Source organism: Narcine bancroftii, chromosome 5 (assembly GCF_036971445.1).
Source record: "Narcine bancroftii isolate sNarBan1 chromosome 5, sNarBan1.hap1, whole genome shotgun sequence".
Lineage (NCBI taxonomy): Eukaryota > Metazoa > Chordata > Chondrichthyes > Torpediniformes > Narcinidae > Narcine > Narcine bancroftii.
In genome coordinates, this window is record NC_091473.1 from 198,285,524 (window position 1) to 198,297,852 (window position 12,329).

The following is a 12,329-nucleotide window of genomic DNA, read 5'->3' on the forward strand; positions in this document are numbered from 1 at the left end:
TCCATCCCATCCTGGGTAGTGATGAAAAAAATCAGAACACTCAAACACTTCCGCACTAGTAAGCCTCGCCCCTCTCAGTAGCCTCTTTGCCAATCAACCGGATCTCGGTCTGCCGATTGGCTGATACATGCACACCTTGCTCCTTATCTTCTCTCTGTCAATCATTCGCTTTTCAAGGTACTGAGTGGATGAGCGTGATGTCAATCAGGCATCTATGACCGGGCGCTTCCTGGAATGGCAAGACAGGCGGGGACAGATGTCAATCAAGTGGAGGGGGAGGGATGGATTGGCGGACAGCGCTGTCCGTCAGGGGCGGGCCTTTCCGGCGGGTGAATGGAGTCCATGCCCGCCCTCCGCCCCGCAGCTAGTGGCCGCCGCTGAGGCGCTCCCTACCCGGGCTTGAGGACCTGGCGTGAGGCCGGTGCCTGCCACTCATGGAGGCCGCTCACAAACCCAAGGGGAGGCTGCTGGTCTCCAACGCCTTGGACGCCAAGGACGAGCTGGAAGAGGTGAGGGGCGGCAGTGCCGAGGTCGGGCGGGATGTGGGCAGCGGAACTACTACCAGGCGGAGGCTTCAGTCCGTGCTAGGCCGCACTTAAAGGGCCCCCGCTTCCAGCAGATCCAGGCTGTCAATCAGCGAATAACATTACCTTCCTGCCCCAGCACCTCAATTACAACGGGATCTCCAGCACATATGCAAATTTACAGTTACACTCTGTCAAAGAACACTTCTTTTTAATTGTTTTGGTCAGTGCATAACAATTCCACAGTGGAAATATAATAATTCTGGAGGATCTGCATTCCTCATCTTCAGGAGCATTGCCGTTTTGCCACGGCAGAGACTCAGTAGAGAGCTGAGGGAATGCTGGAGGAGGGGATATCGGCAGGGTAACACTGCCCCTTTGGTGCTGAGGGGGTGCAGCCCTGCCACAGTGAAGAGGTGATGGGTGGGGAGGGGGGGAAGTAACACTGCCATGGAATGATGGGAGGGGATTATAGATCAGGGGAACACAACCCAGTCCTCATTGAGGGCTCATTAGCGGGAGAGGGTCAATAACTTAAAATTCCTGGGTGTCACCATCTCCAAGGATCTGTCCTGGAGCCTCCACGTTGATGCAATCACAAAGAAGGCTCACCAGTGTCTATACTTTGTGAGGTGTCTGAGGAGATTTGATTATGTCACCGAAGACTCCTGTAAATGTCAACAGGTGGACCGTGGAGAGCATTCTGGCTGGTTGCATCATTACCTGGTATAGAGACGCCAACTCTCAGGGCATGAATAAACTCCAGAGGGTCGTTAACTCAGCCTGCGATATTACAGGCACCAGACTACACTTCATCGAGGACATTGACATGAGGTGGTGTCTTAAAAAAGCAGCCTCTATCCGCAAAGACACCCCCTCCCACCCAGGCCGTGCTATCTTCACTCAGCTACCATCGGGATAAAGGTACAGGAGCCTAAAGATGAGCACTCAGCGACACAAGGACAGCTTCTTCCCTGCTGCCATCAGATTCCTGAATAATTAATGAACTAAAGACACTGCCTTACTTTTTGTTAACTATTATTTAAATTTTTTTAATATAGCAAGATGGTTATAATATATACGTTTGCACTATGATGCTGCCCCAAGACAACGAGTTTCATGACAATAAATTGTGATTCTGATAGGCAGGATAACACGGTCCCTGTGGGGAGGTAGGTGCAGCACTGCCAAGGTGGAGAGCTGAGGGATAACAGAGTGCTGGTGGAACGTCGGTGAGGGTTGGAGAAGGGGATACAGGCAGGGTAAGACAGCCACTTTGTGGAGGTGGATGCTGAGGGAGTATAGCACTGTCACAGTGGAGGCACAGCGGAGAGCTGATGAGTTGGGTGCATTAACGCTGCCAAGGAGCGGTAGGGTGGAGGAGAGGATATAGGAAGGGTAGCACTGCCACAGTGGGCTGGTCATATAGACAGCGTAGCACAGCCCCTGTTTGCAAGTGGGTGCTGAAGGAGTGCACCTCCAGCCGGGGTCAGGGAAGGAGGGATTCCAAGTTCCTTGCCCCTACACCAGGGTGCCCTGATAAAGTGAAGGGTGCAGTATTTAACTCAGAGGAACAGAGCCACAGGGGGAATAGTTAGTGCAGAGCAAAGTCGATATAATTTTACTTGCATGAGGTTCATTCAGAAGCTTGATAACAGTAGGAAAGAATCTGTCCTTGAATTTGGTGATGCATGCTCCCATGCCTACGAATCTTTCTCCTGGCAGGAGGCGGGTGAAGGTGTGTGGCCAGGCTGGGATGAGTCTTTTATTTCTCCTTCATAAAATAAAGTGCTGAGTATAGGAGTTGGGATGTTATTGATGAAGTTGTATAAGATATTGGTGAGGCTAAATCTGGAATATTGTGTGCAGATTTGATGACCTAACGACAGGAAGGATAACAATAAGATTCAAAGAGTGCTGCGAAGATTTACTAGGATGTTGTTACAAGGAAAGGTTCAACAGGTTAGGACTTTACATTCCTCATTTTTAGAAGCAAAACAGATGCTGCGTCGAGCTGAAGAACGAAGGAGAGCTGGAGGGAGTGCAGTTAACAAGGGTAACGCTGCCCCTGTGGGGAGATGGGTGGTGAGGGAGTGTAGCACTGCCACGGACTGGTGTAGAGAAGGTAACGCTGCTCCTGTGGGGAGGTGGGCGCTGAGGGAGTGTAGCACTGCCACGGACTGGTGTAGGGAAGGTAACGCTGCCCCTGTGGGGAGGTAGGTGCTGAGGGAGTGTAGCACTGCCATGGACTGGTGTAGAGAAGGTAACGCTGCCCCTGTGGGGAGGTGGGTGCTGAGGGAGTGTAGCACTGCCACGGACTGGTGTAGGGAAGGTAACGCTGCCCCTGTGGGGAGGTGGGTGCTAAGGGAGTGTAGCACTGCCACGGACTGGTGTAGGGAAGGTAACGCTGCCCCTGTGGGGAGGTGGGTGCTGAGGGAGTGTAGCACTGCCACAGACTGGTGTAGAGAAGGTAACGCTGCCCCTGTGGGGAGGTGGGTGCTGAGGGAGTGTAGCACTGCCACGGACTGGTGTAGAGAAGGTAACGCTGCCCCTGTGGGGAGGTGGGTGCTGAGGAAGTGTAGCACTGCCACGGACTGGTGTAGAGAAGGTAACGCTGCTCCTGTGGGGAGGTGGGTGCTGAGGGTGTGTAGCACTGCCACAGACTGGTGTAGGGAAGGTAACGCTGCTCCTGTGGGGAGGTGGGTGCTGAAGGAGTATAGCCCTGCCACGGACTGGTGTAGAGAATGTAACGCTGCCCCTGTGGGGAGCTGGGTGCTGAGGGAGTGTAGCACTGCCACGGACTGGTGTAGAGAAGGTAACGCTGTCCCTGTGGGGAGGTGGGTGCTGAAGGAGTGTAGCCCTGCCACGGACTGGTGTAGAGAATGTAACGCTGCTCCTGTGGGGAGGTGGGTGCTGAAGGAGTATAGCCCTGCCACGGACTGGTGTAGAGAATGTAACGCTGCTCCTCTGGGGAGGTGGGTGCTGAAAGAGTGTAGCACTGCCACAGACTGGTGTAGGGAAGGTAACGCTGCCCCTGTGGGAAGGTGGGTGCTGAAGGAGTGTAGCACTGCCACGGACTGGCGTAGGGAAGGTAACGCTGCTCCTGTGGGGAGGTGGGTGCTGAGGTAGTGTAGCACTGCCACGGACTGGTGTAGAGAAGGTAACGCTGCCCCTGTGGGGAGGTGGGTGCTGAGGGAGTGTAGCACTGCCACAGACTGGTGTTGGGAAGGTAACGCTGCCCCTGTGGGGAGGTGGGTGCTGAGGGAGTGCAGCACTGCCACGGACTGGTGTAGGGAAGGTAACGCTGCCCCTGTGGGGAGGTGGGTGCTGAGGGAGTGTAGCACTGCCACGGACTGGTGTAGAGAAGGTAACGCTGCTCCTGTGGGGAGGTGGGTGCTGAAGGAGTGTAGCACTGCCACGGACTGGTGTAGGGAAGGTAACGCTGCTCCTGTGGGGAGGTGGGTGCTGAGGGAGTGTAGCACTGCCACGGACTGGTGTAGAGAAGGTAACGCTGCTCCTGTGGGGAGGTGGGTGCTGAAGGAGTGTAGCACTGCCACGGACTGGTGTAGGGAAGGTAACGCTGCTCCTGTGGGGAGGTGGGTGCTGAGGGAGTGTAGCACTGCCACGGACTGGTGTAGGGAAGGTAATGCTGTCCCTTTGGGGAGGTGGGTGCTGAAGGAGTGTAGCACTGCCACGGACTGGTGTAGAGAAGGTAACGCTGCCCCTGTGGGGAGCTGGGTGCTGAGGGATTGTAGCACTGCCACGGACTGGTGTAGAGAAGGTAACGCTGCTCCTGTGGGGAGGTGGGTGCTGAGGGAGTGCAGCACTGCCACGGAACGGTGTAGGGAAGGTAACGCTGCCCCTATGGGGAGCTGGGTGCTGAGGGAGTGCAGCGCTGCCATGGACCAGCATGGGGGTCAGTGTAGGGGAGGTAACGCTGCCCCTATGGGGAGGTGGGTGCTGAGGCAGTGCAGCACTGCCACGGAACGGTGTAGGGAAGGTAACGCTGCCCCTATGGGGAGGTGGGTGCTGAGGGAGTGCGACCCAATTGGATGACCAGAAGGAGGGATTCCATGTCCCCTGCACCAAGGTGCCCTGATAAAGTTTGTTTAGTGAGTGGTTCGGGTAGACATCCCACATAGAGCACAGAGGTGCAGAGATACAGGGAGAATAGTTAGAACAGACCACAGTTGGCACAATGCTCTTACAGCACCAGCGCTCAGTACTGGGTTTCGAATCAGGCGCTGTAAGGAATTTGTACGTTCTCCCTGTGTCTGGATTTCCTCCAGGTGCTTGTTTCCAGCCACCCTTCAAAACATATGGGGATTGTGTTGCATTTGGGTGGCTCAGGGTGGGCCAAAAGGGCCTGTTAATGTGCTATATACCTAAATAAAAAAAACAAAATAAATAGAGCAAAGGCAAGATAACTTATTCGCAAGAGGTTCAATCAGAAGCTCAATAACAGCTGGAAAGAATCTGTGCCTGAATCTGGTGACACACAGTCTCACACTTGTGAATCTTTCTCCTGGCAGAAGAAAGGTGAAGGTGTGTGGCTGGGGTGGGATGAGCCTTTTGTTTTTCCTTCATAAATCAAAGTATTGAGAATAAAAGTTGGGACATTAAATGTAAAGTTGTACAGGTAGTCCTCGACTTCCAACCTATGCGAGTTACATCCACCCGCACATATGACCAAATTTATTTTTTTTTAATTAAAACCACTTTACAAGTGCGTATTTTGTATCAAAAGTACTGTATGCAGTGGTTTCCCTGAGGCCTCCATTCCCCAGCAGCAACCGGAGGTTTCTGAGTTGCGACCAATCTGAGATACAACCCACTCGTCGGTCCCACTTACGGTTGTGAATCGGGGACTACCTTTGTAAGACATTGGTGAGGCCAAAGTTGGAGTACCATGTGCAGTTTTGGTCACCTCACTACAGGAAATATGTCAACAAGATTGAAAGAGTGCAGAGAAGATTTACTAGGATGTTACCTGAACTTCAGGAACTGAGTTACAGGGAAAGGTTAAACAAGTTTAGGACTTTATTCCCTGGGGTGTAGAAGAATGAGGGAAGGTTTGATAGAGGTATTTAAAATTATGAGGGCTATTGATAGAGTAAATGTAAGCGGACTTTTGACAATGAGGGTAGATGAGATAAAAAGCAGAGGACATGGGTTAAGGGTGAAATGGGAAAAAATGAGGGGAAATTTCTTCACACAGAGAGGGGTGGGAGTGTGCGATGAGCTGCCAACACTGCAACACCTGGGTATAGTACTGGTGGGGACAAGTCTTTCACTGTATAGTACCTTGATATAGTTCTGGTGCAGGCGGGGTCTGTCATTCTCCAACACTGGGGTACAGAACTGGTGGGGACTGGTCTAATTGTATTACAGTGGTGTACATATAGGTGGAGATGGGTCTAACTGTTTCATAGAGGTGTACAGTACAGATGGCGATGGGTCTGTCACTGTATAACACAGGGATACAGTACCTGTACTGGTGGGGATGGGACTGTTACTGTGTAACACCAGGATACAGTATTGGTGGGGATGGGACTGTCACTGTGTAATACCGGGGTACAGTACTGGTGGGAACGGGTCTGTTGCTGTGTAACACCGGGGTACAGTACTGGTGGGGACGGGTCTGTCACTCTGTTCCACTGGATTACAGTACTGGCAGGGATGGGTCCATCACTGTGTAGCACAGGGGTATAGTACTGGTGGGGTGCGAATCTGACACTGTAACACTGGGGTACAGTACTTGTGAGGATGGGTCTGTCACTGTGTAACATTGAGGTACAGGACTGGTGGGGACAGGAATTATCTAGTCAAGTTTATTGTCATCTGATTGTACAAGTACATCCCGACGAAACAGCGTTCTCCAGTCCTCGGTGCAAAACATGCAGACACACAACCAGACATAACACACACTCAGACAAACTGCAGGGCAAGTATTTTATCTGTATAAATAATTAAATATTCTTTTGCAGAAATGAGTCTCGGATAGTTTGTATGAGCAGTTCCTTCGGTCATTCAGCATTCTCACTGCCTGTGGGAAGAAGCTGTTCCTCAGCCTGGTGGTGCTGGCTCTGAGAGTCCAGTGTCACTTTCCAGACGAAAGCAGCTGAAAGATGCTATGTGCAGGGTGGAATGATTTTGAGGGCCCACTTATGACAAAGATCCCAGTAGATCACATCGATGCGAAGGACTTAAGGTCCTGTGGATTGACCTCTGATCCATTTCTCTGCAGCAATTGTACCATACTGTGATGCAGCCGGCCAGGACGCTCTGGATAGAGCTCCTGTAGAAGGTTAACATGATGGTGACCTTGCCCACTTCATCCTTCTCAGGAAGTGCAGTTGCTGTTGTGGCTTCCTGACAAGCGAGAGGATGTTGAGTGTTGAATATCACTGTGTAACACTGAGGTACTGGACTGGTGGGGATGGGTCTGTCACTCTATAACACCGGGATACAGTACTGGTGGGGAAAGTTCTATCTCTGAATAACACTGGGTTAAAGCACTGGTGGGGACGGGTCTGTCATTGTACAACATTGGGGTACAGAATTGGTGGGGACAGGTCTGTCACATAACACTGGGGAACAGTACTGATGGGGACAGGTCTGTCACTATGCAACACTGGGTTACAGTACTGGTGGGGATGGGTCTGTCCCTGTATAACACTGGGTACAGTACAGGTGGGGACGGGTCTGTCTCTGTAACACGGGAACAGTGCTGGTGGGGACAGGTCTGTCACTGTGTAACACTGGGGTACAGTACTGGTAGGGACAGGTCTGTCACTGTGTAACACTGGGGTATGCTAGCGGTGGGGATGGGACTGAACATGAAGATTACATGGTTGCAGTACTGGTGGGACAGGTCAGGCCCTTTGTAAGAGACAATGTAGGAGAGATAAAATTAAGATTCCTTGCAATTGCAAATCAGAATACTCCATCAGGGTTGGAGGTGGTGGGTAACTGGGGCATTGCCATACATGGCAATGTGGACTAGACTTTATATCAGTTTGGTACCATTCCTTTGCCCTTTCCAACATTTCTCCCTGTTCACGTCCCACGCCTTTCTGAATATTATAAACAGAATCTGTTTCCAGTGCTATTTAAGATGACAGCATATTGAGACACGAATATTTATTCCCTCTTGTCGCTTTTAGTTGGTTTTCAATTTGCATCCTTGAGTCACTGACCCATCTGCTTTCTCCACGTGCAAGGAAAAAGGGTGTTTGATGGGGCAGGTTGGTTCTGGAGTTGCTTTTGCTGCTTGCAGCTCTCCACTTACCTTGGAGTGGTCCTCGTCCCTCGCTTTTTTTCTGCAATCTGATTTCAGATTTATTGTCAGAGTACATACATAACATCACATACAACCCTGAGATTCTTTTTTTTGTGAGTGAAACAGAATTACTATTTAATGCAAAAAAAATGGAAAATAACATTCACGTAAAATAAAGAAATGTAAACGAACTGTGCAATAGAGAGAGAATTTTTAAAAATCAGTAAATGCAGAAGTAAATGCCTTGAATGAGCCCCTAATTGAGTTTGGGGTTGAGGAGTCTGATGGTGGAGGGGTAGCAGCTGTTCCTGAACCTGGTGGTGTGGGTCTGTGGCACTGATACCTCTTTCTTGATGGTAGCAGCGAGAACAGAGTGTGTGCTGGGTGGCGTGGATCCTTAATGATCGCTTCTGCTCTCCAACGGCAACATTCCCAGTGGATGTTCTCGATGGTGGGGAGGGTTTTACCTGTGATGTCCTTGGCTGTATTCATTACCTTTTGCAAGGCTTTATGCTCAGGGATATCAGCGTCCCCATCCCAAACCATGATGCAGCTGGTCAGCACACCTTCCACCACACATCTGTAGTAATTTGTCAGGGTTTCCGATGTCATATCAAACCTCCGCAAACTCCTGAGGAAGTAGAGGCACTGATGTGTTTTCTTCACGATGCCAAGATCCTCTGAGATAGTGACTCCCAAGAACTTAAATTTGCTCACCCTCTCCTCCTCTGATTTCCCACAATGATCACTGGATCGTCCACCTCTGGTTTTCCCTTCCTGAAGTTAACAATCATCTCCTTGGTTTTGGTGACCCTGGGTGCAAGGTTGTTGTTGGTGCACCTTTCAACCAAGTTTTCAATCTCCTTCCTGTATCTTGACTCATCACCAATTTTTATACATTGGCAGGTTTGTAGATGATGTTATTGTCGTACTGTGCCACATTGCTATAGGTGTTAAGCGAGTAGACCAAGGGGCTAAGAGCGCAGCCCTGTGATGCTCCAGTACTGATGGAGATGGTGGAGGCTGAGGCTTGGTCTCACTGTCTTTTTGTTTCCTGTGCTGCAGAAGCTGGAGAGATGTTTGAATGTTGTGTCCCCGATGATCAATGGTGTGTCGGAAAGAGAGGCAAATGACGCATTGAATGCTCACGTAAGTGGACGGCAAAATTTTTTCTGAGAGAGGCAGCTGTTTGTTCATTTGTTAAGCTTCTCTGGTGATGTACGTCAAAGATCCCAGAACCTGAAATTGCACAGTAGGATCCCCATTATCTGGCACCTATGGGGATCATGAATGCCGGAAATGCAAATTTTCCAGTTGACTGAGATTCACTCTTCCAATCATAATACACCTGAATAAAGACAAAAGGCAGAGCAAAATATAAATTCCTGTAACTTACAAAATTTAAATTTGAACCCCAGTCACTGGTGTGGGAACAGTGTGGCGCTAACCTTGCCTTCATAATTAACCCCTGCCAATTTTAAACTAGCATAATTTGTACCTACTGTACATGCTGGCATTTAGGATGATTCCGAAACTAAAAAATGTCCCCTCAAAATCAGGTTGTCTTATACACCAGGTCTAAAATCCATACCTTGAAAGTGAAGTCTCAGCTCCACTGCCATCTTCCCCCTCCCCCTCCATATCCTATCCCCAGCCTGCCAGCTTGACTCAAGAGTCCTGGTCAGGCCCTTGGCTCATTCTACCACCTTCCTCCTGCTGATGACATGGCTCACCTTCACACATGGCAAAAGCAGTGAGAATGCCTGTGCATTGAGGGGCATTGCTGATTCAGCGGGGCAAACCTGCGCGTGTCCAATGAAGTCTCAGTGCTCCCCTGCGGGGTCCACCTGCCCTGTCTTATTTATGTGAATATTAATTGATTTATTTGGTCTTTTTTTTTGCTTGTTATTTGAGTTTCTGGTTGATTGAATTTCGGATAATGGGGATCCCATTCTACTTTATAGTGGGGATTGCCTATGTTTTAATTTTTTTTTTAATTTTTATTTTTCACACTATAAACCATATTGACCAAGATACATACAGACATTTTTCTTCTTAAATATATACAGTGTCATTTTCTCCCCCTTTTCCCCCCTCCCTTCCCTCCCTCCCTCACCCCCTTTCCCATTTATTTGAAGTTCAATCTATAAGATACATTAAACCCGTTAAACAATGTTGTCACTTAATAAAAATAAACAAGAAATTTTACTGAGTCAGTTCTTTTCATTATCTTCTCCTTCTGTCATTTTAGGTGGTGGAAGTCCATGGTAGGATTTCTCTATTGTATTTCATGTATGGCTCCCATATTTGTTCGAATATTGTGATGTTATTTCTTAAATTATATGTTATTTTTCTAATGGAATACATTTATTCATTTCTATGTACCATTGTTGTATTCTCAAGTTATCTTCTAATTTCCAGGTTGACATAATACATTTTTTTGCTACAGCTAGGGCTATCATAACAAATCTTTTTTGTGCTCTATCCAAATCGAGTCCAAATTCTTTGTTTCTTATGTTACTTAGGAGGAAGATCTCTGGGTTTTTTGGTATATTGCTTTTTGTGATTTTATTTAATATCTGGTTTAGATCTTTCCAAAATTTTTCCACTTTCTCACATGTCCAAATTGCATGAATTGTTGTTCCCGTTTCCTTTTTACAGCGAAAACATCTGTCTGATACTGTTGGGTCCCATTTATTTAACTTTTGAGGTGTGATGTATAGCCTGTGTATCCAGTTATATTGTATCATGCGTAACCTCGTGTTTATTGTATTTCTCATAGTTCCTGAGCATAGCTTCTCCCATGTTTCATTCTTTATCTTTATGTTTAGATCTTGTTCCCATTTTTGTTTAGGTTTACCGTTTGTTTCATCGTTCTCCTTTTCTTGCAATTTGATGTACATGTTTATTACAAATTTTTAAATTATCATTGTTTCTGTAATCACATATTCAAAATTGCTTCCTTCTGGTAACCTCAGACTGTTTCCCAATTTGTCCTTCAAGTAGGTTTTCAGTTGGTAGTATGCAAACATTGTATCGTGAGTTATATTACATTTATCCTTCATTTGTTCAAAGGATAATAATTTATTTCCCGAAAAACAATTTTCTGTTCTTTTGATCCCTTTTCTCTCCCATTCTCTAAAGGAAAGGTTATCTATTGTGAAAGGGATTAGCTGATTTTGCGTCAATATTAGTTTTGGTAGTTGGTAATTTGTTTTATTCCTTCCTACATGAATCTTCTTCCAAATGTTGAGCAGATGATGCAATACCGGTGAATTCCTAAGTTGCACCAATTTTTCATCCCATTTATATAGTATATTTCAGGTATCTTCTCCCCTATTTTATCTAGTTCTAATCTGGTCCAATCTGGTCTTTCCCTTGTTTGATAAAAATCTGATAGGTATCTTAATTGTGCGGCTCTATAATAATTCTTAAAGTTTGGTAGTTGTAAGCCTCCTTGTTTGTACCATTTTGTTAATTTATCTAGTGCTATCCTCGGTTTCCCCCCTTTCCATAAGAATTTCCTTATTATTTTATTTAACTCCTTGAAGAATTTCTCTGTTAGGTGTATTGGTAATGACTGAAATAGGTATTGTATCCTAGGGAAAATGTTCATTTTAATACAGTTTATCCTTCCTATCAGTGTTAGTGGTAAGTCTTTCCAATGCTCTAAGTCGTCTTGTAATTTTTTCATTAATGGATGGTAATTGAGTTTATATAGATTGCTGAGGTTTTTATTTAGTTGTATACCTAGGTATCGCATTGCTTGTATTTGCCATCTAAATGGCGATTCTTTCTTAAACTTTGTGAAATTCGCATTATTCATTGGCATTGCTTCACTTTTATTTGCGTTGATCTTTGTACCCCAATACTTCTCCATATTCCTTCAATTTCCTATGTAATTCTTTTATTGATATCTCTGGTTCTGTCAAGTATACTATAACGTCATCTGCAAATAGACTGATTTTATATTCCTTCTCTTTTATTTTTATCCCTCTTATTTTATTTTCTGTTCTTATCAGTTCTGCTAGTGGTTCAAAAGCTAACGCGAACAGTGAGGGAGATAGTGGACATCCGTGCCTTGTTGATCTGCTTAAGTTAAATTGTTTTGATATATATCCATTTACTGTCACTTTCGCCAATGGCCCCTTATATAAGGCTTTAATCCAATTAATATATTTCTCTGGTAGGCTGAATTTTTGCAGTACTTTGAATAAATAATTCCATTCTACACTGTCAAAGGCCTTCTCTACGTCTAAAGCAACCGCTACTGTTGGAGTTTTATTTCCTTCTACTGCATGAATTAAGTTAATAAATTTACAGATATTGTCTGTTGTTCATCTTTTTTTAATCAATCCAGTTTGGTCTAGATTTACTATTTTTGGTACATAGTCGGCCAATCTGTTTGCTAATAGTTTAGGTATTATCTTATAATCTGTGTTAAGTAGAGATTGGTCTATATGATGCTGGTGCAAGTGGATCTTTCCCTGTCTTTGGTATTACAGTAATTATTGCTGTTTTCA

The 12,329-nt window shown here is 46.6% G+C and overlaps 1 protein-coding gene across 3 annotated transcripts in view; it reads left to right on the forward strand.

The window, feature by feature from the left end:
• Window positions 1-320: 320 nt before the first annotated feature.
• ints3 (integrator complex subunit 3) overlaps window positions 321-12,329 on the forward strand; it is a 147,670-nt gene continuing 135,661 nt past the window's right edge. For 2 of the 3 annotated variants that reach the window (XM_069940619.1, XM_069940624.1), the window contains exons 1-2: window positions 321-509; window positions 8,872-8,955. In XM_069940619.1, coding sequence (XP_069796720.1) covers window positions 435-509; window positions 8,872-8,955 — 159 coding nt within the window. In that variant the 5' untranslated portion in view covers window positions 321-434. Of the gene's footprint in view, window positions 510-2,393; window positions 2,487-8,871; window positions 8,956-12,329 lie in introns of all 3 variants that reach the window. The other variant, XM_069940620.1, reaches the window with a different exon arrangement.